Source organism: Schistocerca serialis, chromosome 2, assembly GCF_023864345.2.
Source record: "Schistocerca serialis cubense isolate TAMUIC-IGC-003099 chromosome 2, iqSchSeri2.2, whole genome shotgun sequence".
In the NCBI taxonomy this organism is placed as follows: Eukaryota; Metazoa; Arthropoda; class Insecta; order Orthoptera; family Acrididae; genus Schistocerca; species Schistocerca serialis.
This window is the reverse complement of record NC_064639.1, coordinates 857875279-857899929: the sequence shown is the minus strand read 5'-3', so window position 1 is coordinate 857899929 and position 24651 is coordinate 857875279. Positions and strand designations below refer to the sequence as shown.

The following is a 24651-nucleotide window of genomic DNA, read 5'->3' as shown; positions in this document are numbered from 1 at the left end:
GCATTAACCTTTAGAGATTTTTTCAGCTTTGCGTACCCGCTTTTTGTTTTGGTGCACGTGTGCTTTTCTCACTTCACTTTCGTAAAACTTCATAAAAGTTCATACAAATACTGCTGTAGTTTCAACTGTGTAGTTTCACCAGTGTTTTTACAAGGTGTACAACTTTGCATACGCCGTTTGCCGATAGGTGGCGACAACGGTAAGTAGCGGTCGAAAGAAACAGATAACAGATGTCAGGCAGTTAGCTTGGACCTCGGTCAACATAACCACATTCAGACATTAGTCTATTTGTGTCCGCATCATAAAGTTGTTCTTGATTGAAAATGTCAGTTTACGAGCCTAATTCTCGTCATTTGCGGAAAGTGTTACCGTTTTGGATCAAAATGAAGAAAACAGCAGCTGAGTCTCATCGAATACTCTCAAGTACGTATGGTAAGGACGCTATTAGTGAAAGAACGTGTCGTGGGCGGTTTCAACGCTTCAAGAACGGTGATTTTAACGTCGTAGACCGGCATGGTGGTGGAAGAGAGAATGTTTTCGAAGATGCAGAAAAAACGGCTCTGAGCACTATGGGTTTTAACATCTGACGACATCAGTCCCCTAGAACTTAGAACTACTTAAACCTAACTAACCTAAGCACATCACATACATCCATGCCCGAGGCAGCATTCGAACCTGCGACCGTAGCGGTCTCGCGGTTCCAGACTGTAGCGCCTAGAACCACTCGGCCACCACGGCCGGCGAAGATGCAGAATTTGCGACATTGCCGAGTGAAGACTCGCGTCAAACTCAAGAAGAATTGGCACGATTAGTGGGAGTGACACAGCAAGCCATTTCAAAACGTCTCAAGGCTATGGACATGATTTAGAAAGAAGGAACTAGGGTCCCATGTGAGCTGAAACCAAGAAACGTTGAACGGCGTTTGTGTGTTGGTGAACAGTTGCCTCAGAGGCAAAAACGGAAGGGTTTTCTGCATCGCATTGTGACCGGGGACGAAGAATGGGTTCACTATTTTGGTGGGACCAGCTCGACATTGTGTACTATAAGGTGTTAAAACTAAGCAGAGCATTAAAAGACAAACGGCCGCAATACAGCGAGAGGCATGATAGTGATTTTTCAGCACGACAACGCTCAACCCCAAGTTGCAAAAGAGGTCAAAACGTACTTGTTAACTTTAAAATAGGAAGACCTACCCCACCCGCCGTATTCTCCAGACATTGCTCCCTCTATCACCTGTTCAGATCAATGGCGCATGGCATGGCTGACCAACACTACCGATCTCATGAAGAAGTCACAAATTGGATCGATTCCTGGATAACTGCAGAAGATGACCAATTTTTTCGACGCGGGATTCGTACACTGCACGAAAGATGGGAGAAAGTAGTGTCCGGCGATGGAAAATACTTTGAATCGTACATGTGTAACCAGTTTGTTTCATTGAAGCCTCAAAAGCTGGGGGAAAAAAATGGTTCAAATGGCTCTGAGCACTATGGGACTTAACATCTGAGGTCATCAGTCCCCTAGAACTTAGAACTACTTAAACCTAACTAACCTAAGCACATCACACACATCCATGCCCGAGGCAGGATTCGAACCTGCGACCGTAGTAGTCGCGCGGTTCCGTGGGGGAAAAAACAGCGGAAGCAAAGTTGTACACCTTGTATGAGTTCATTTGGTTTTAGTTTAGGATGGGAGTACCGCCAGTACAATATAGTTTTAAATAAAAGTGATACGCAGCTGGTGAAAACACTCTTGAATTACAATAAGCTTAAGACAGGCAAAAATAATAATAATTTGCGATATAACAGCTGCTGCGGAATATGGCCATACAAACACTCATACTGTTTGTTTTGTAGCAGTTAAATTTCCGTTTGTTGTCTACCTATGTCTACAGGGAACGAACTGCCATCAGTAGGTGTTGCAACGAGCACTCACCTGAAGCGAATTAGATTAGTGTAAATGATACTTATTAAAACCGTTCAGAAATTATTATCCTGCAATGCAATGAATGTCGTGACAAAAATTTTTCCGAGACCTTGGCTCGAGTGTTGATTTTCTGCTTTTTACAAGCAGTCGAGTTAACCATTACGCTATCTGAGTATAAAAAAAAAAAAGTCTCCAGGTCGACACAAATTCTCTTTGTCGCTTATGGTTTATCTCATTACCTCCATACCGTTCCTCCTGCGTGCCATGCGACAGGGTCGACGAAGGCTATGGTTGTTTATGCTCTTTATGAAGTACCACTGGTCTGTGCCCGTCAGACTTCAGAATGCGCTAGGGAATATCGTGAAGATGTGGGTTTGGGGTTGTGTGTGTGTTTTCAGTGTGCAAGCTTGTGTTTAATGACAGGGTAATTCGTTCTCCCTTTGGTGTCTCTCCAATACACCGTGTGGGAGGAGGAGTAGTGTTCTGCTCGTCTACAAAAATCCCATAATATAAAAAAAGCGCAATAATGGTTAAATATGAAGAAACACAAGTTACTTCAAAAGGCCACGGGCGTTGTACATACCTAAAAGTCACCTACCTCCCGTACGAAAGTATGGGACGATCAAGTTGGTGGGCGCGAGTAGCAGTCATCGCCGCGGAACTGAAGCAACGAAGAAAGTCACGGCCAGCGCCGCTGTAAGACACATGGAGCACAAACCACCTCTTGCGGCGCAAAGCTAAGAGCGGCGCCAGAAGCGCCACAACTGTAAGATTTCTATAAAGGACGTATCTCAATTAACAGCGGCCGCTTGGGACGCCCAAGTACAAGATTTGTATTTGTGAAAACTGATACGGATGAAAGTGTAAAAGGTAAAGCTGTGAGGGAGAGCGGGGGATGGCAGCGGCAAAGTCGCTTGTTGTGAGGGAAACGTTTCTCGAACTGTCGCTGGTTGCAGCCAATGAGCGAGAAGGGAGAGAAGTTGAACAATGTTCAGAAACAGCGGTGTGACGATAATAATACAACAGTTAAAGCCACGCGGCTGAGTTGGTTCGAAACGCACAGTTCGAGCGTACGCTGTGGCGTCCACTTAGTACATCGGCTAATCTTGTCCTCCTTGTGCACCGTATTCGTTATTCGTTACTGCCATCGAGGAAGCTCATTTCGGAACTTTCATGTACTCGACTGTTTTTCAAGTGAATACGCATTTCGAATAGTTGGCAGTACCCAAAAGTCGTGATGTTTGGCGTTGCGCTTAAGCGAATCATGACATTCCAAAACGGGACATTCCGCGATACTCGACACATCTGTTAACACTACAAGTACCCTAGTAGCTCGACTTTTACTTTTATGTAGAATCTGAATATGGAGGACAGGATTTCAGTTTATATTAGTGTTCATGGCGGTTTTAGGGTTATGTACTTCAGTGAGTAAAAACGGAGTCCGTATGCTTATAGGATTACTCTGTTCGTCCCACTATTTTTCCGGGCGACTGTTAGTCCACTTTTGACCAGGAACGGGTAGAGGTTGTTGTTGTTGTTGTTGTTGTTTTCAGTCCTGAGACTTCTTTGATGCAGCTCTCCATGCTAATCTATCCTGTGCAAGCTCCTTCATCTCCCAGTACCTACTGCAACCTACATCCTTCTGAATCTGCTTAGTGTATTCATCTCTTGGTCTCCCTCTATGATTTTTACCCTCCACGCTGCCCTCCAATGCTAAATTTGTGATCCCTTGATGCCTCAGGACATGTTCTACCAACCGATCCCTTCTTCTAGTCAAGTTGTGCCGCAAAGTTCTCTTCTCCCCAATCCTATTCAATACCTCCTCATTCGTTACGTGATCTACCCACCTAATCTTCAACATTCTTCTGTAGCACCACATTTCGAAAGCTTCTATTCTCTTCTTGTCCAAACTATTTATTGTCCATTTTTCACTTCCATACACGGTTACACTCCATACAAATACTTTCAAAAACGACTTCCTGACACTTAAATCTATACTCGATGTTAACAAATTTCTCTTCTTCAGAAACGCTTTCCTTGCCATTGCCAGTCTACATTTTATATCCTCTCTACTTCGACCATCATCAGTTATTTTGCTCCCCAAATAGCAAAACTCCTTTACTGCTTTAAGTGTCTCATTTCCTAATCTAATTCCCTCAGCATCACCCGACTTAATTCGACTACATTCCATTATCCTCGTTTTACTTTTGTTGATGTTCATCTTATATCCTCCTTTCAAGACACTGTCCATTCCGTTCAACTGCTTTTCCAAGTCCTTTGCTGTCTCTGACAGAATTACAATATCATCGGCGAACCTCAAAGTTTTTATTTCTTCTCCATAGATTTTAAGACCTACTCCAAATTTTTTTGTTTCCTTTACTGCTGGCTCAATATACAGATTGAATAACATCGGGGAGAGGCTACAACCCTGTCTCACTCCCTTCCCAACCACTGCTTCCCTTTCATGCCCGTCGACTCTTATAACTGCCATCTGGTTTCTGTAGAAATTGTAAATAGCCTTTCGGTAATTTTCACATCTGCCAGCACCTGCTTTCTTTGGGATCGGAATTATTATATTCTTCTTGAAGTCTGAGGGTATTTCGCCTGTCTCGTACATCTTGCTCACCAGATGGTAGAGTTTTGTCAGGACTGGGTCTCCCCAGTAGTTCTAATGGAATGTTGTGTACTCCCGGGGCCTTGTATCGACTCAGGTCTTTCAGTGCTTCGTCAAACTCTTCACGCAGTATCGTATCTCCCATTTTATCTTCATCTACATCCTCTTCCATTTCCATAATATTGTCCACAAGTACATCGCCCTTGTATAGACCCTCTATATACTCCTTCCACCTTTCTGCTTTCCCTTCTTTGCTTAGAACTGGGTTTCCATCTGAGCTCTTGATATTCATACAAGTGGCTCTCGTTTCTCCAAAGATCTCTTTAATTTTCCTGTAGGCTGTATCTATCTTACCCCTAGTGAGATAAGCCTCTACATCCTTACGTTTGTCTTCTAGCCATGCCTGCTTAGCCATTTTGCACTTCCTGTCGATATAATTTTTGAGACGTTTGTATTCCTTTTTGCCTGCTTCATTTACTGCATTTTTATATTTCCTCCTTTCATCATATAAATTCAGTATTTCTTCTGTTACCCAAGGATTTCTACTAGCCCTCGTCTTTTTTCCTACTTGATCCTCTGCTGCCTTCACTACTTCATCCCTCATAGCTACCCATTCTTCTTCTACTGTATTTCTTTCCCCCATTCCTGTCAATTGTTCCCTTATGCTCTCCCTGAAACTCTGTACAACCTCTGGTTTAGTCAGTTTATCCAGATCCCATCTCCTTAAATCCCCACCTTTTTGCAATTTCTTCAGTTTTAATCTACAGTTCCTAACCAATAGATTGTGGTCAGAGTCCACGTCTGCACCTGGAAATGTCTTACAATTTAAAACCTGGTTCCTAAATCTCTGTCTTGCCATTATATAATCTATCTGATACCTTTTAGTATCTCCAGGATTCTTCCATGTATACCACCTTCGTTTATGATTCTTGAACCAAGTGTTAGCTATGATTAAGTTGTGCTCTGTGCAAAATTCTACCAGACGGCTTCCTCTTTCATTTCTTAGCCCGAGTCCATATTCACCTACTATGTTTCCTTCTCTCCCTTTTCCTACTGTCGAATTCCAGTCACCCATGACTATTAAATTTTCACCTCCCTTCAATACCTGAATAATTTCTTTTATCTCATCATACATTTCTTCAATTTCTTCGTCATTTGCAGAGCTAGTTGGCATATAAACTTGTACTAGTGTAGTAGGCATGGGCTTCGTGTCTATCTTCGCCGCTATAATACGTTCACTATGCTGTTTGTAGTAGCTTACCCGCATTCCTATTTTCCTATTCATTATTAAACCTACTCCTTCATTACCCCTATTTGATTTTGTATTTATAACCCTGTATTCACCTGATCAGAAGTCTTGTTCCTCCTGCCACCGAACTTCATTAATTCCCACTATCTCTAACTTTAACCTATCCATTTCCCGTTTTAAATTTTCTAACCTACCTGCCCGATTAACGGATCTGACATTCCACGCTCCGATCCGTAGAATGCCAGTTTTCTTTCTCTTGATAACGACGTCCTCTTGAGTAGTTCCTGCCCGGAGATCCGAATGGGGGACTATTTTACTTCCGGAATATTTTTACCCAAGAGGACGCCATCATCATTTAACCATACAGTAAAGCTGCATGCCCTCGGGAAAAATTACGGCTGTAGTTTCCTCTTGCTTTCAGCCGTTCGCAGTACCACAACAGCAAGGCCGTTTTGGTTAGTGTTACAAGGCCAGATCAGTCAATCATCCAGACTGTTGCCCCTGCAACTACTGAAAAGTCTGCTGCCCCTCTTCAGGAACTACACGTTTGTCTGGCCTCTCAACAGAGACCCCTCCGTTGTGGTTGTACTTACGGTACCGCTATCTGTATCGTTGAGGCACGCAAGCCTCCCCACCAACGGCAAGGTCCATGGTTCATGGGGGGAGGACGGGGTAGAGGTATCGAGTTGAAATTTGTGTCAAATACTGAGGTCTGTGATCCCTTGGTACTGTGAATAATTAACTTTTTTAAGTCAATGCAATCAAAAGATACGACCAAATATCTATGGTAGGCAGTGACAACCTCGTAACTCCTTTCCGCTAAATTTTACGGGAGAAGCATTAACAGTTTATTAAAAAAATACCAGGTGATCAAAAAGTCAGTATAAATTTGAAAACTTAATTAACCACGGAATAATGCAGATAGAGAGGTAAAAATTGACACACATGCTTGGAATGACGTAGGGTTTTTTTTAGAACCAAGTTCACAAATTGTCTGACAGATGGCGCTGGACAGCAAAACTTCAGTACTGCTACGGTGACGGGTGAGAGGTACGCCGATATGTTACAGAATCGCATCATCCCCAGCCTGGCTGATAAACACCTGCTGGAACGTACGATGTTTATGCAGGATGGCGCTCCACCCCATATTGCTAGACGCTTGAAAGATCCCTTGCGCGCGTCGTTTGGTGATGATCATGTGCTCAGCCGCCACTTTCGTCATGGTTGGCCTCCCAGTTCCCCAGACCTCAGTCCGTGCGATTATTGGCTTTGGGGTTACCTGGAGTCGCAAGTGTATCGTGATCGACCGCCATCTCTAGGGATGCTGAAAGACAACATCCGACGCCAATGCCTCACCATAACTCCGGACATCCTTTACAGTGCTGTTCACTACATTATTCCTCGACTACAGCTATTGTTGAGGAATGATGGTGGACATATTGAGCATTTCCTGTAAAGAACATCATGTTTGCTTTGTCTTACTTTGTTATGCTAATTATTGCTATTCTGATCAGATGAAGCACCATCTGTCGAACATTTTTTGAAATTTTGTATTTTTTTGGGTTCTAATAAAACCCCACGTCATTCCAAGCATGTGTGTCAATTTGTACCTCTCTATCTAAATTATTCCGTGATTTATTCAGTTTTCAAATTTATACTGACTTTTTGATCACCCTGTATATAAAATGATACAGATAAAGTCGCTACACGTGAATTATACACTAGAAGCCCAGTTACTAACAGGTTAGAGAGATCCAGGCACTGTAAAATCTCTCTTTGATAATGGAGTTAATGGTTGCTGGCGTTAACTGTTTTCACAGACAGATGGAGTTACGAGGTTTTCATGCAAATTATCTATTTGTCATATATTTTGATACTCGTCAGTTCATTTCCTTCTCTCTCTGTCCACCTCCTCCACTTTCTCTCTCTGCCCATCTCCTCCACCCCCCATTCCCTGCACGTCTCCTACTCCCCCCTCTGTCCATCTCCTCCTGCCCCCCTCCCCCCTGCTCTGTCCGTCGATCTGCTCCTCCCCCTCTCTTTATCAGTCTCCTCCTCTCCTTGTTCTATCCATCTCCTCTTCTTCCTATCGGTGCCTATATGTCCTCCTTCTCCACTGCTGTCTGTCCATCTCCTCGTCCTCTCTTCTCTCTCCACATTATCACACTTACCCCAGTACAAGGCTGGTGACTCTTACCCCTACAGTACTTCTCTCCAGACTGTAAATATAACATGTATATCAGATTTGGTTGAAATGGTCGCAGGTGTTTAGGATGAGCTTTTATGTGCGGACACAAATGTCAAATATATTTCTTACTTGCTTAACATACTTGAAGCGTATTTGTACGCATATTTCACTTCTGTGTCTAGCGAATTTCGCCCTGCACTTTCATTTTCACGCAGCTCAATGTTTTTGACGTCGTATATCCTGAACTATGTGCTGTACAGTGATGTACAGATACGTCCAGCGATATATGTACCTACTGTCTGCGAAATGTATTATGAATAGAGTTGGTATAGAAAAAGTAATAAAGTAACATAACGCGTGCTGCGGCAGTTTTTCACGCATCTCACTATTTGAGATCATTCTTCTGAACTGTGTGTCGTACTGCGATATGAATTTGTCGGTACATTTTGTGATATATGTGGGTACCACATGCAAAATATGTTGTGAATAGAGTTGATAGTAACGAAGTAATGTATACGCCACGCCTGATGAGACAGTTTCACTGTATGTACAGAGAAAATTTAGTAAGCTATAGACCTTTTCCTTTCATCATTTTGTGTGTGTGTGTGTGTGGGGGGGGGGGGGGGGGAAGGGGGGGGGGGGAGTCAGCGAGAAAAATTCTGGTAAGGGTTTGAAATTATAAATTATGTGAAACTTGTTGCCAGTCGCCAAAAGATCTCATTCTCAAATAGTAGATGCATAAACCTGGGTATTTTCGCCTGGTGACATCTCGTTGTTTATGACGTAATATCTTCACAACTATGTGTTGTACTCTTTTTTTTTAGGCTAGGAACACTTACAGGAATACGGAGATCAAATCACCAAAATTTCATGACAGTCGAATGAATGGTTTAGGAACGCACAGAGAACAAACATACAAAGAAACATTCATTTTTATTTATGTAAATTGTTTGCAGGCACCCTCAGAGCGCAAGTCGTACGCGCACTTTTCTCATCCGATGCGCTCTCTCTCTCTCTCTCTCTCTCTCTCTGTCTGTCTGTCTGTCTGTCTGTCTATCTACCTCTTTTTTCCAGGTCTCTGACAAGAAACTTCAAGGAATTATAATAAACGACAGTGGTAGCAATTATTTTATTTGTTATCTGTCGGCCCTGCCATAGTTTTACAAAACGTTAAACCATTTTACTTTTTTCCATCACTCATTAGTGAGACAAGTACGTCGTATTTCTTTTAAGAGTGAGAAATCAAGAGCCAGAATAGGCTCTTTCCCAATGCTGGAGGTGTCTCTGACCGTGTCACATGATATAGCTTTTGAGACATGCTCCCACGCGCGTAAAAGATGACTTACATTCAAAATTTGTTGTTACTTCTCCGCTGGTTCCCCCTCGACGACCTTCAAGCTGGATAAGATAAATTCGACACGCTGTGGTACCGCCTGGCTTCACTGCATCCATGTTTTGAAATGAGAAAACGTGATTACCCGGCGCCACAGTGTTTTGCTCGGGCGTCGCGCCTGCTTGCCAATAAGAAACGAACGCATTCCCTCAAGTGGACGGGCAAAAAACAAATTGTCCTTGGCTGGGCTGTACTGAGTCAGTTACATGGCTGTGTTGCCACTGGTTCTGACGGGACACGGTCGCGTGAGTTTTCCCGCTTTTCTACGACCTTTCGTATTCTCATTATGACATGCTCTGCGGAAAGTGAAATCTGCGTTGACGGCGACTTCCCCGAACGTTCTCCGGAATAGCGTCCTTAACATTATTTCATGGTCGAATGCCGCTACTCCCTAGCGAAACTCTTTAATACGGAATCTTTGAGCGTAGGCGAACAGTTTCAAATAGCTGAGAAGTGTGCGTAGACGATGTAACGCGCTGGTATGGTGAGTAAGAAAACAGGTTCAGTGTGTGCTGTGGGGGTATCCCCCTTATCTGTGTGCTTAAGCTGTGTCACCCGTTAAAGAAAACTGTTTTGCTGGTGTATAGTCTACTTGTTTGTCTCCGACGTAGCGTCAGACGACATGCTGAAATTTATGGCTCTTAAGACACGTAACTGTAGAGTAAGCACGTTGCTCTTCTTGAGAACCATGAAATTTATTACAGTTAGACAGGAAGACAAGTGCCTCAGACTCTGCGCGCGTGTTTGCTCGATTTGAATGTCCTTGATGCTTTTGAATAACGTATTCAGAATAGCTTATTACAGTGGGATCTTATAAACATGATACGGTTGCGTGAATTGACCGAAACCAATATAACAATTTTGCCAGCAAACTACAGCTGCCGTTGAAACAAATACACTCTCAGCTTTACGCAAATGATTGTTGAGCTTACTTCATTTCAAATGCCTTCGGGCACAGGCCCGTACCGCCTAATACAAAATTCAGAAACATGAGACGAGATAAAATTGAAATTATTTATACATGTTGGGAATAACGCAATAACATTTTTAAAATTAGTATCATAAATATAAGGACATTGAACATTCTCGTTAAAGTTATCCCATAAACAAAGCTATATGATAAACTAACGAAATCAAAGAATCACACAGGGGATACAAAGTTAACATTAAAGACCCTTTTTACAAAATCTCATGGACTTCTGAAAACATTAATAGGCTTGATAGGCTGAGAGAAGGTAGCATTATTCGGACACACAAGTATTCAACAATTTTGGGTTCTTCGATTAGTGTTTTCACCATTTTAAAAATATTTCACATTAAAAAAAATGCCGTATGTAATCTTCAGCGTTACAGTAATCGGCATACGGAGAAGATATTAACTTTAACAGGCATTTCCTTTTCTTGGTAGCCATGTTTCCCAATTGTCGGTCAGTGATAAGTCTTCTTCTGCTTAAGATAAAAATTAAGAAGGTATTAAATAATTACTACTAGATAGTCCAGTACCGATTCTTGTGATGTTGTTGTCCTCATTACACAGCTTCGACCATCCTCCATTATATTAAATGCAATCCATCGATAGTAATCACTGTGCAAGAAGGACATTAGAGTGGACGTTCTTGGCAAGCTGCTCAGCTGTTACCCCCTTGTGGCGGTGTGGCCGTTATCCGCTGAAACTGACACAGTTACGGAGAATTCTCGATCTCGTAAGATGTCTTAGGATGTCCTGCGGTAGATAGTTTGCAATTTTTCCCGAAGCTGCTCTTGAAAGGGACAAAAGAGCGCTCGCTCATGGAATCGGTACCGGAACCAGTACATGTCTAGATCTCTGTCGACTTGTAGATCTGTTACGTATAATATTGTTTGTAGCTGCAAACGACTTAGTCGTTAGGACGGACGTTTGTATGGAAAGGGAGGAGGAACAACCTTGGCCATCTCCCTCATCGTAGAACGCAGCTGCTGCAAGAGATGGCTCGTATTTTCAAATCATTGTTAAACACTTTGTGCCAGCCGTTCCAAAAATAATGTAATTTAGACAAGATTGAGACTTATAACTCGCGGATACCAACGCTTTATCAGCTTCATAATCATACTGAATAATGAACATGGACTGTCACTTGATTTGCACCACGTTTCCCTGTAAAGATGAAATGGCATTGGAATAGCAATTTTTCGCACCCGTACCCGTAAGGACGATTGGAACTACGAGGGTGGTTTTATAAGGCTGGTAAAAAAACAAGAAAAATGTTTTTTTCGTAATTAATTCGCCTTACTTCTCGACATAGTTTTCTTTGAGAGGTACACACTTAGTCTTGCGATCCTCCAGTTTTCATCCCACTGGAAAAATAAGTTCTATTAAACTATGCAAAATACTCGTTGACTGAAACAGTCATTTCCTCATTTGATAAAAATTTCTTTGCAGCAAGCCAAAGGTTCAAGTTCGGGAACGGGAAGAAGTCACTTGGGGCAAATTCTGGTAAATAGAGTGGATGAGGAACCAAGTCAAAGTCTAATTCTTGCATTTTCGCATTGTTATCGCTGATGTGCGTGATAGTGCTTTATCCTGATAAAGAGCTCTTTCTTTTTGCGTGTCGTCTTGGTCATTTTTCAGCCACTGAAATTTTCAAACCGTCCAACAATTAAGCGTAATAGGGTCCAGTTACGGTTCTGCCTTTTTCCAAGAAATATATGAGGATTATTCCTTGGGAGTCCCAAACAACAGTGGTCATCACCGTACCAGCTCGTAAAATGGCCTTTGTCGTCTATGGCACTTTCACCAGCCATTGTGCATTGTCTTGAGTGCCGTTTCAACTCCAATATGTAATAATGGATCAGGTTTCATCAGCATTCACAAATCGCTGCAAAGCGTCTTGCTGATTGCGATTGAACATCGCTACACATTGTGCTGAAATGTGCCGGATGCACTTTCGATCGACTGTGAGCAATCATGGCACCCACCCCGCAGACAGCTTCTTCTGCCAATTCTCCGTGCAGGATATTATGCACTCGCTCACGGTCTCAATACAGTCACGAATTTTTCTTGGACGGTTTTGCACTACCATAATAATGGATTTCGTCTATGGTTTCCTTTGTTCAAATGGTTCAAATGGCTCTGAGCACTATGGGACTCAACTGCTGAGGTCATTAGTCCCCTAGAACTTAGAACTAGTTAAACCTAACTAAGGACATCACAAACATCCATGCCCGAGGCAGGATTCGAACCTGCGACCGTAGCGGTCTTGCGGTTCCAGACTGCAGCGCCTTTAACCGCACGGCCACTTTGGCCGGCTCCTTTGTGGTGACCTCAGTTGGACGGTCATCCTCGTTGCTTGTCCGACCTCGTTTAAATTCATTAATTAAAAAGTAAATGGTCTGCACTGATAGTTCAGAGTCCGCGAGAACTTCGTCCATAGTTCAGTAAGAGCGCGAAACTGTTTTTTCTCCATTTTCAGTCGCAGACGGCACACTGACCAATTCAGACGGCTGTCAATAATGAACTGCACGCTGTACATTGCTAAAATTCTTTATACTATCCTTGGAATAATCAAGCTTACCAATGATCGAGCCGCAACAAAAATGTTCCATTCTTTCATGGAAGTTTACCAGAATTATCAAACCACCACCGTACAAGTGTACTGTTACCGTAACGAAAAGTGTTCCTGAAACAGTAAACTTGTAGCTGCAATCGACACCTCTAAGTCAAGGTAAAGACTAAACTAAATGTAAGCATTTAAAGTTACACGGGGGTATCATAAAAGCGAAAACTGACTCGAGTAAAAATATGCAACAATAGTAAAAATATGCAACAATAGAAGCAAAAAATTTCCAGTATCGTGGCTCCGCAAACAAGCCGTTTGCCAGATAATTGCGAATGTGTGTTGATGAGCGGTCACTGACTTAAGTGTGAAAATTTGCCGTACTCGGCAAACTTTCCAATTAAGTCCCTTCTAATTAGCCTCGAATTTCAACCATGCGCTGTGGTAGATGCACGATGGGTACCGCCACATTTTACTTCTGATAGACGACGACATCTAGCGCGCCAATATGGTTCAATACCAATTGGTTGAACAAGATATTTACATTGGCCTCAAAGGTCAGCTGACCTCAATCCCTTGAATTTTTCTTTGTGGGGTCATCTCAAAAGCAAAGTGTACAGAACTTCAGTTTATACATCTAAAGAATCGAAGCAGGGAGTTGTGCAGTTTTGTCCAACTTTTTGAAATAATCCGAGGTATCTGAAAGAATTTATAAGTCATTGCAGAGACGAGTGCAACATTGAACCCAAGTAACTTGCAACGCCACCTTTAACAGGTACGAGAGTACAGTAAACTATAGTATGTATCAGTGCTTAAGGAATGTTGCATTTCATGTTAAGATAGGCCACGGCTGAAATTTGAGCTCATTTAAGTGGGGCTTTAGATGAAGAATTGCAATTTCAAACACATTTGTAGTTCCTAGAGCAAAATTTCACACTGAAGTCTGTGGCAGTTCGTAACCAAACATTCAGAGATATCTCACAGACAGACGACCTATGTTTACTAGAGAGTTGTTACTTCTATGACCTGTCAGTTTTCACCACACATTATGCTACACCATGTGTAGATTACTACAGACTGAGTTCTTGAAGTGGCAGAATACAAATTCGCATCACTCCTTCAGCACAGTCGTGGGACTCATATTCAGTAAATATCACAATCCATTACATACGAAACAAGGGTGTGCAAACCTTCCTCATAATACCTCACAGACATCTTCCCTGTCCTATCTCATGATATTTCTAGTTAAAAACGGGAAGGCCGATACCTCCCTGAACCACTACTTTACACCAGAAACCATTAATAATCAATCAACTAGTATTGGTGGATAATACCCTTAGAAACTACCCAAACGCTTCTCTAATTTGGGACTTGATGTAACGAAGGTTGTTCACACCTTATCAAGGTGTCACCAAATCTGAATTCGACGGCATGTGCTTATCGGGAGATTAGGGGTATGCGACATACGTTCTGAGCTTTTCTGAATAATACATTGCGACACAGCAATTTTTCTCCGCCATTGAATTTGTTAGATGCCTCGTAGAGATTATCGTATGGTACGCTGAGTGGCATTGAGTATTCAAGCGGTATGATGCAGCGTACTAGGAAAATCTGCCCCTAGTTAAAAAATAACAGGTCGTAATGGCTATCGTAATATGCTACGGTAACTACAACCAGTTCAATACAGTCTGTACTGGTAATCGCGCGCGCGTTACGTGACCTTCATTCGTTCTGTTTTGTATAAAAATTCTGACCTTATCACTTTAAACTCGAACGCATATGCTTTGATCCGAACATGTTGTTCTTCTCGCTCCATTTCTAAGATAGTCATGCGGTGGTCATCGTCGCTATAAACAGATTTATATTGAGCGAGTGACTAGTCAAGATCAAGAAGCTGCAAGGAATAAGACTGGTGGGTATATTTTCGCAATTCCGTTGGATATATGTTAAATGTTTCTTCGTAGTTTCTATCGTTCAGTAAGTTTTTCATTTAAATTTCACATTTATACTATCATGAATTCTGCATAAATAATTGAATAAGTTATACTGCTACCTCCGACGAACTATTGTAACTTTTGGTCCACGGGTTAGCTACACAGATACACTGTTGTGATGAAAGATTTGGCGGGAAGGGCAGCATTTTAAATTTGTATCGAACTGTCCATCATACTATTGGGTGCAGAACTCAAAAATCAGTCCGCCCTCAGCTATATATTTTTAACACACGATATTGTTGACAGCACATTTCCATGGTTAGTGATTAAACTTATAAATCTTTTTAGAGACACATCGAAGACTTGACAATTTCTTTGACCCGGTGTAGAGCGAAATGTCTTTTCACGCAGAGCACAATTACAAATCACGACTAGCATACAAAGTTACTGAATAGTCGAATGCTTCATGTAATGGAAATCGAAATAGCAATGTAAATTGATTGATATATTTAATTCGAAGGTTCAGTTTCAGTCTTCAGTCGGTTACAGGATTTTTTTCTGTTGCAACGTTTCTGTCATCTCGTATCTAAGATCGCCTTCTACCTAAGGTGAAAAATGTGAAGTTGCGTCGTGATTGAGAGTGCATATAAAACTATAGCTCCCTCTGTAACTGGCTGGCTAAGTCAGTTCAAAGATGTTAGGAAGGCACCTCCAGGAGGACCATGCCTCGATATTCAAACCAACTTCATGTGAGGACAGCTTTAGGTACTTATATGTATATAAATACAGATGTCAGTTCTCACAGAAATAGGCATAAAATCAAAAGTAGAGAAGTTTATTTATGTCGGAGACCTTTAGTAGCTGACCTCTGTGTTGGTGGCTACTGAATTCGAATTCGACATGCCACTTGTTCGAAGTCTTCAGAATAATACCGATTGAAGACAACTGAGCTGAGAGGCAAAAGCAGATTTCGGAATTTCAGGGGTAGTAAAGTATAGCTCATATTAAAGTTTCCTTAATATTATGTAATGACGGCAGGCAGTTCATGTTAGTTTTAGTTTTCTTTCTGTTCATAGAAAAATGACGCCTAAAATGAACGTTGACAGCTTAATTAGGAGTAGGGAATGTGAAGATCAGTTGTCGATTGTTTTGTGTGTTAGATTGCCTAACATTTCGCACTGATAAAAAAAATGGCTCTGAGCACTATGGGACTTAACATCTATGGTCATCAATCCCCTGGAACTTAGAGAACTACTTAAACCTAACTAACCTAAGGACGTCACAGACATCCATGCCCGAGGCAGGATTCGAACCTGCGACCGTAGCGGTCGCGCGGTTCCAGACTGAAGCGCCTAGAACCGCTTGGCCACTCTGGCCGGCTCACACTGATCAGTTTACGACCGTAGCGGAAAGAAAATGTTTACCTTTGTTCAGGCGTCTGTTTAAACATTTCTATGGTACTGAATTCCAGATTTATATCTTTGTTTCGCCGCAGTCGTTTTAATCTCAGACGACAGCTAAGTCACTAGTATCTCCTTCAATACCTGTTCATAGTAGAGTGCATTAATACGTCACTTTTTGTGCTCAAAACTTTTCAAGCAGTCAAAGAACAAGCTGAGAGTAGGAAAACAGCTGCATTTAAAACTGGTATTACAGAAAGATGCTACGAGTCAAGCTGACGGACAAAAGAAAGATGTGCTATCGGTGAAATATAAGCATCAATAAAGAGACGCTTTTTCATGAGTAAAATGGACAGGTTGGAACGAAGCGTTGTAAGACACACTGTACAACCAATTCTGCTATAGGGGTAGTAGCATCAATAGGTTTAGAATAATAAAGAAAATGGTAATACGGAAAAGGAAGTATTAATGATTTGAGTGCATTGCCACATCTCGCCCTTTTAGTTCAGCCAACAATGTCAATAGCGGCTATGTTTTTCTCTTCGTTTGGCATCGTGGAATTTTACTTGGAGAATTAAACAGTTAAATGTCTCGTGTGATTGAACTTTAAATTAGTGCTTAAGATGTTTCATTGGTGATTATGCTGTGGTCGAACATCTTTATCACTCAATTTCAAGCTAAATACTTTAAATAACATAAGCTAGCGAATAGTGCCGTTTCACACCAGCTATTTTGGCTCGTTAATGTTGTTTGATTGAAAAAGTCGGCAGAGATGTATATGCTGTATCTCGACGGATTCTTCAGATTTTGATCGATTCAGATCAAGGAACAAAAGAAAAATCGATAGTTCGCGCTTAATATTCAGACATGAGCAGAAATAGAGATGGAATATCTGAAAATACCTTACATGTGGCAAGGCCCTTATCGACCACACGCCTGCTCTACGAGCCCCTTCGGTTTCTTTCAGTCGAGTGTTTTGGTTGTCCATTTTGAGGTCATGTTCATCGTAGCTGTGTGAATCCTGACTAACTCACTCTGGGCCTTCCTTTTCCTCTCGTTCCAACTGCTTTCATAGGAAGTGCTATTGTAGGTACCGGTAGTCCATTCTTCGACTTCTTGCCCATCTCTGCTGTAGCACTTCGACGACGTTACGGTGCTAGTACGACTCCCATAGTCCTCTATTTCTTCTCATCCTCCATTCCACGTTATTTTCATGGATGACAGGTTCAAAATGTTTTCTTAGTAGTTTCGACTCGAATGTTAATAGTTTCTCTTCATTTTTATTTCTTGGAAGTTAAGAGGTATGACACACAGAGAATCATGTGAAAAGTTTTCAAGGAACTACAAATCATGACTCTACCAAGTATCTATATTTGTGAAAGTATATGTTTTATGAAGGCACACCAGGAACATTCTTTGTTAAATAGTCAAGTTCATAACTACAAGAGATGACTTTCATAGAGAAAGTCACACAAAAGCTATGTATCAAAAAAGTGTTCTTTATCAGCTAAAAATTTTATTTAGTACACTACCAAAGCAAATTAAAAGTATACCAAAATTCCACATATTCAAAAAAAACTTTAAAAAATGTTAATTAGCAAGAGTTTTTATAGGGTCAAAGAATACTTAAATCAGCAGCATTCAATATACAGTAGCTTATTTCCTTTATCATAATGACCCAAAATGCTCATTGAAAACTAAATTGTATTCATTTATTATTCTAATTTAGCATATTATGAATGTTGTTATGCGGTTTCATGTTATATGTAATAATATTTTATTTATGAACATATAATGGTAAATCTTTTCATGTCCTATTTTCTATGTAAGACAATGTATGACAAATCCTATATCATTTTTATAATGATGAGATACAAGGATGCTAAGTAAATAAATAAAATCCATATAGGCGAACTGAAGTTAGTACTAAGTATTTTTTCCTTCAGATATTGGTAAAACTGGTGCGCTCTGTTAACTGCTGCCAGGTGAACATCTCTATTGTCTTTATGAAGGAAAAAAAAAATAAAAAACTGTAAGCACTTGAAGTCGTAAACTGACTTGAATGTGAATCTGTCTACTATTCATGTTACATTATTTCGGATTTTTTTAAAATATGACCAGATTTTCTGTATTCCTTCCATTAACTCGTAACCCTGTTTTCTCGACCAGTTTGTCATAGGTTTGCACCATTCTGATTAATTCTGCTTGGGAGCTGCTTGTTTGCTACATCATTCGTGTTGTAATATCCATTTGGTAACTCTGAATTTATTAAATCGTTTTAAGTAAGTAGATGAAGTCATGTAAAAACCACTGCCTAATCGGAAAATCACGTGGTTGTTATCTGCTCTGTGAATATACTGATATACTTAAAAACGTTTATTGTTATTAACAGGAGAGACGCTAGAAATGTGTATGTGTAGAGCAACTTTCATAATGTCGACACATTTTAAGGCAGCAGAGTTAACACTAGAAACACTAAGGATTTGTGATAACGTATTCCGGTAGGCGTGTTGAAGGATAATCCTAAAGCACCTATTGAAAAAGTGCAAAATTAATAATTCTAAAAGTGTTGCCAGTTGTACGATTGTAGATTCCACAGATATTTCCCAAAAAATCTAATTATAAGACTTTGTCAATTGTTAACTTAATTTCCGAAGTAGTTACATTTGGCCTACAGGATGGTTATGAATCGATTCGGCAACTACAGCCCGTCCTCATTTCGTGGGCGCGCGCGCGCGCGCGCGCGCGCGCGCGTGTGTGTGTGTTGTAAAATTCATTGTTGAAAAAATCTTAGCTTTTCTTGTGCATTTCTGCGAAAACTGTATCACACTGCTGACAGTATGTTTCAAACTGGGTTGCTAGGTGTTCGTAGTATTAGTGGTTTGATGTTTTTAGAATTCCATTTATAGCACTAAATTATCGAAAGGATAATGGCGGTTCCCTGCAGTTTTCAGTCACATGAATCATTTATCGTCTGATGCTAAAAAAAATCGAGTCTCGTTATGGTAAAAGCAGGATTATACATTCGTTGTAATTTGAAGTTTGCAACTTGCAACCAGCTTTACAAAAAGATTAATGATAACAAAAAATAATATAGTTCTTAATGTATACTAAGTGTTTTATTGTGTTCACCCTCAACTCAGCAAATCCTTTCCCAGGCAGTGTTCGGTAATTTTTGTAGCTTAATATAGCAATCCTAGTTTCAAATGACAGCTTTATTCGTGTTTTGGTAACGCTGGATAACTTGATGTTTTATAGGACTATCAAGGGGATAGAATGGACAGACCGTAACACACAGCACAAGCCAGGTTTAGTTTCCAAATGAATAGTTGCGGACCGGACTTAAGGAACTAGAGGCTGCTTCTCTTTTATGGTGCAGTAAACTTACACAACGTGTTTGTTTGTTATGCTATATACAAGCCAACAAAGAAGACACCAAGAATCCACCCACACATATATCTAACAGAGCTGCCGTACAAGAACACTACACGTTGCATATCTAAGGCTCTCCACACACGAAACGACTCAAAAGCAATTCGTTGCCGATGGAAATTGCTAACGGGTCGGCAGCGAATCACTTCCTGTGTAGTGAAATAGGGCTCCCTCGTTGCCAAGGGATCTGAGTAGCGTCGTGTCCTCATACACAGCTGTGTACAAGTTTAGTCTGAAGATGAACGAGCAGTATTGTCAACATCAGCTTTGTACGGGGAGTCGAAAAACATCCTATTTTAGACAAGCTCCCAGATCACTGAAGGAGAGATTTGACTAAGACAGCGGGATGTGAAGTGTGGAAATGACTTAATATTATATGTCTTTTGCTGACATCTATTGTTTGAAATAAAATCAATTGAAGCAAATGTACAAAATATTGTGAACATACCAACAGTGTTCTTTAGTGTGACTAGCAGTCTTTGTCATTCTGAAAAATTACATCGTCAAATGGGAAAGAGCAGTGAAAAGCCACAGATCTCCTACATGTGTAAATACAGTGGTAATCACATACAAATGATTTAACGAGCGCAACCCATCATCATACATTTCAGTATATATAAATCCCAAGATGTTTCGGTTTTCAAAATAAAATAACGTTGTGTTATGACGGAAGGAACCAACTGCGCTAAATCAATTTGGCGCTGTTTACTCGTTCTGTAGAAAGCTAGGAGTTTCGGATCTGTCTGTTATTAACTCCTGCGCTGCTACATACATCCCTACAGTTTCTGTTTGTGTGAATGTACGGGTGAATCCAGAATTTTCTTCGTTTGCTTATTAGTGCGTAATAGTAATAGAGAACCATATCTTCCTCTGAGCTTGAGTTTGTGCTCCCCATGTCGCGTGTAACAATAAGATGCTCTGGTGCGACAAACAGTGTCCACCTTCCTCGACAGTCTTACACGGCAACAGCAGTTTGTCATTCAGTGTTGGCCCATATACAAACCAGCGTTGGCAACCAGTCGCCGCTGTAGATAGCCTGCACGTTACGTTCCTTTTCGGTCGCTCCGTGTGCGGGCGTGCTGAAGACGTTGGTACGACCCAGAACTTAATATCTCCTTCGGGATTCTCTTACGAGGGATCAAAAACCGCAGTAATCACTGTCCCCTTAGCGTTCAGGTTGAAGCCGCGAGTTGAGCCAATAACAAGCTGACCTTGCCTTTTTAAGAGGTCACTGGCGATGCTGCTGCTTACAATCAAGGCGTAGGCCAGTCCGTGTGCTACGAAAATTTCCTGTCATACTTATTTAACAAATAGACAAACGATAAAATGCTTTCAAGGTTTCATTTCTGTTATTTAGCAACAAAACGGCTCGCTTTATCCTTACATGCAGGTGGTATCCGTTTATGATCTTGTCTACAAAGTACTTAGAACTCAAAAAATCCTCCCAAAGCATTTGGAAAAAAAGTTTATTACGGTTAGATCATCCTTAAAAATTTGTCTTGGGGGCGGTGGAGGAGGCAAGACTCCGAAAAGTTGGTCACTGAAATGAAATGTCGTGTGGCTAGGGCCTCCCATCGGGTAGACTGGTCACCTGATGCAAGTCTTTTTAGGTAAAGCCACTTTGGCGACTTGCGTGTTGGTGGGGATAAGATGATGATGAAGACATCACAACACCCAGTGCCTGAGCGCAGAAAATCTATGACCCAGCCAGGAATCCAACCCGGGCCTGGCATTCTGTCGTGCTGACCACTCAACTGTCGAGGCGGACAGTTGGTCACTTTCAAGGTGTCTCATACCAGAAGGATCAAATTTTATAGATGTCACAAAAATACTTACTATAACCCAGAGAACTGTTGGTTATCCATTCACTTTTAGAATTGTACCAGAATTCTGTTATGAATAAAGATTCCAGGACAGAATGCCCTCATCCTCTTCTGTGGATGCCTATGAATATGTCATAGGCCAAGGATATAAGATATATACTTTTAGTTTCCTAGTAGCAAGTTATTAGGCGTAATATTGTTTTTCATAGTTTTATACAAATTTGACGTGATCCATACAGTGTACATTGTATACCAATCCAAAAAACACACAATGTGTTACATACTTTCACAGCGAGCTACTTGTTTATAAAATCCAAAGTCATGTATCAATTTTGGCAGTAATGGATAGTGGTTACAAAAAGAAAAGCTGCAAATGAAGATGCTAGATAAAAATATAGGAATATGTATCTAGAAATAACTGTATGAAGTAAAGTAAGTATGAGAAACAAAATAGGATTGTTTTATATGATATATTGGTATATATTGGAGTCAGTGGGCTTTCATATGTAGGGTTTAGGGGTAAAGTGCCCATATTTTTATTGCTGACTGAGGACAATGTACTGAATAACATTACACCAGTATTTACTTAATTTGCAGACTACTAATTATAGCTGTTAGGAGTAGTATTTTTTTACATTGGCTAGTACCTCCAAGTATAGCTGGCAAGAGCAAGTCATTAATGCTTATGTTCCCCTGGGCAGCAGGACAGGTTTTGAAGTGTGGACATATGGGCACAAAACAGTTAGTTTATTCCAGGGGCTCCGAAACGTTTCCTCTAATGGAGCATTTTGAGAATCCTGATACTTTGATGGAACACATTGTTTATTTTGAAGGTTAATAATATTTTATAAAATGAATAAAATTGTTCTATTCAGTGATTACATTAATTTTAAGTCATAAGTAATAACATGGAAATGATAATAAAATTTTAAAAATAGTTAGTATCAATAAAAGTCAAAAAAAAAGAAAAAGAAAAAAAGAAAACACTTTGTTATTGATAGTTCTTCATGGAGCACTTATTCACTTCCTGTGGAATGCCAGTGCTCTGCTGAACACAGTCTGGTCTATACTGACAGGCATCATCCAATTAGTGGAGCAGTCAAGACTGTGCAGAAAACAGCTGGTAGTAAATTATGTGATGTGTTTTTGGGAAGACTGTTAGATGCAGAGAAAATACAACTGTAACATTGAAGTGGGTAACATTGATCACAACATCTGCACTTATATCCCACCCTGTATAATCTTTGTACTCAAAGAGTCCCTACTGGGAACAGATATGCAGCTTACTGCCATTTAGTTTTTGTTGCTATGTAAAGCATCTATAACAACCTGTCAATAGATGTGAATACTGGCAGACAAGCTATGTAGGTTTGAAACTAAACTAATGTGAACTACTAATCTACAAATTACCTTAATTTCTGAAATTATAAATAAGTATCATGTTGTGAATATATTGACAAAATGTGAATGTTTATACTTATTTGTAGGTTGTGCGCTATTGTGCTTTTTTTTGCTGGCTTTTGTTCCTCTTTGTATAGTATTATCTAAGGGTGTTGGGAGGAAAACTTGTTGGATTAAAATACATAGGTCTTACCTGTTTACATTTAACTGTCTCACAGAGAAAAATGCTTAAACGTTTTTGAAAACTTTTTTTTTTAATTTTTTATTTCATTGATGAGGTGTAGTTTGATGTAATGTGTCAGGAAATTTGCTTCCTGATGAAGTCTATGAATTTAACTCTGCTCTGGTCAAATCTTGGAGTTGACCCTGTGACCACGATCTGGTAGCTTTCTGAGTAAATGTTAGGCACTAACTTTGATGGTGGATTCAAACCTGGTGAACCTTCTATCTTTTTGTGATAGTGTGTGCGATCATCTCTGTCACTGGGTTGTGCAGGAAGAAAAATGAGGGTTGTGTCCATACCAGACTTGGTGTTACGCTCCATGAGCATATGAGGAGGAGGCAATTCACAGATCAAGAAAAGAAGAATGTAACCCACCTAACAGGCCATGTTTAACCACTGTTGTGGACAGCTCAACCTTCAGTTTGATATCAGCTGAAAAATGACTTCTTAAGGAAAGAATATTTTTTGTGGATCTTAATTTACCAAGACACAAAATTCCATGTCTCTCTTTGTTGTTATTTGTTTTTTCACATTTTTTATCTTCCTCTGTGTGTTTTCATTTTTGTTCTACATCCATATTGTCTCTGGTACCTTAGTTTCATGTCCTTTTGCATGTAACCTTGGCCTTTATTTAATAACTGATGTTCTGTTGTTATGAAATGTTACTTTTACACTTTTTCACTCACTACAAATCAAGGCCATGTTGATGAAGGGGAAATTCTAAAAAAATGTATTTTTTTAATTTCAGGTGATTTTGTCTCCATTCCAGTTTCTTATTCTTGAACAAGAATGCCAAATAAAATGCATTTAATGAAACGATTACTTCATCAACGTATGCCAATAACATCATGGCTGCCACAGTACAATTCCGAGAAATTTATTAGTGATATTATTGCTGGAGTAACTGTAGGATTAACTGTGATGCCTCAGAGTTTGGCTTATGCTACACTGGCTGGCCTAGAACCACAGGTATGAATGAATATGGAATCTAAATATTTATGAATTTTGAGTCAATTAACTGCACCAAAAGAAAATTCAATTGAGAAAACTATTGAAATACAAAAGGATAAAAGGATTGGTCAGTAGTTACTTAGGAGGCAAAATTCCAAGTGCTGTTAATAGAAATGCTTTGAAGTAGGACAAGTTTTTAAGTGTTTGTATAGGTGGTGCTTGGAATTTTCTCTCTTGAAGGCAAGTACTGGTTAACCATTCTGTTTCTCCATAATTTGACAATAGAAAGTCTCAGAGTGCAAACATAGCTGCAAAGGCAGAACACTGCTTACTTTTAAAACAAAGAGCTATATGATAAATGAAGCAGCAAACAGTAATGATGTAACTTTTGTTACTGAACACTTTTTCTTATCCTTCTGGGCAGTACCTTTAAATTTATGATTGCATATACACTACTGGGCCATGGCATTAATGGTCAGTAACTCAGCCCAGGTATATACATGCAATAAAGTCATTAGGTGGACAAAGGTAAACATTTAAAAGCAACAATGAATATATATACTTATCATCCAGTCTGTTATCTT

General features: G+C 40.3%; 1 protein-coding gene across 3 annotated transcripts in view; it reads left to right on the top strand.

The window, feature by feature from the left end:
* LOC126458158 (sodium-independent sulfate anion transporter-like) overlaps positions 1–24651 on the top strand; it is a 142293-nt gene that overhangs the window by 62678 nt on the left and 54964 nt on the right. Inside the window, exons 1-2 of one of the 3 annotated variants that reach the window (XM_050095021.1) lie at positions 9836–9854; positions 23865–24085. In XM_050095021.1, the coding sequence (XP_049950978.1) occupies positions 23906–24085 (180 nt within the window). In that variant the 5' untranslated portion in view covers positions 9836–9854; positions 23865–23905. Of the gene's footprint in view, positions 1–9835; positions 9855–14797; positions 14816–23864; positions 24086–24651 lie in introns of those variants that run through there. The other 2 variants (XM_050095023.1, XM_050095022.1) reach the window with 2 other exon arrangements.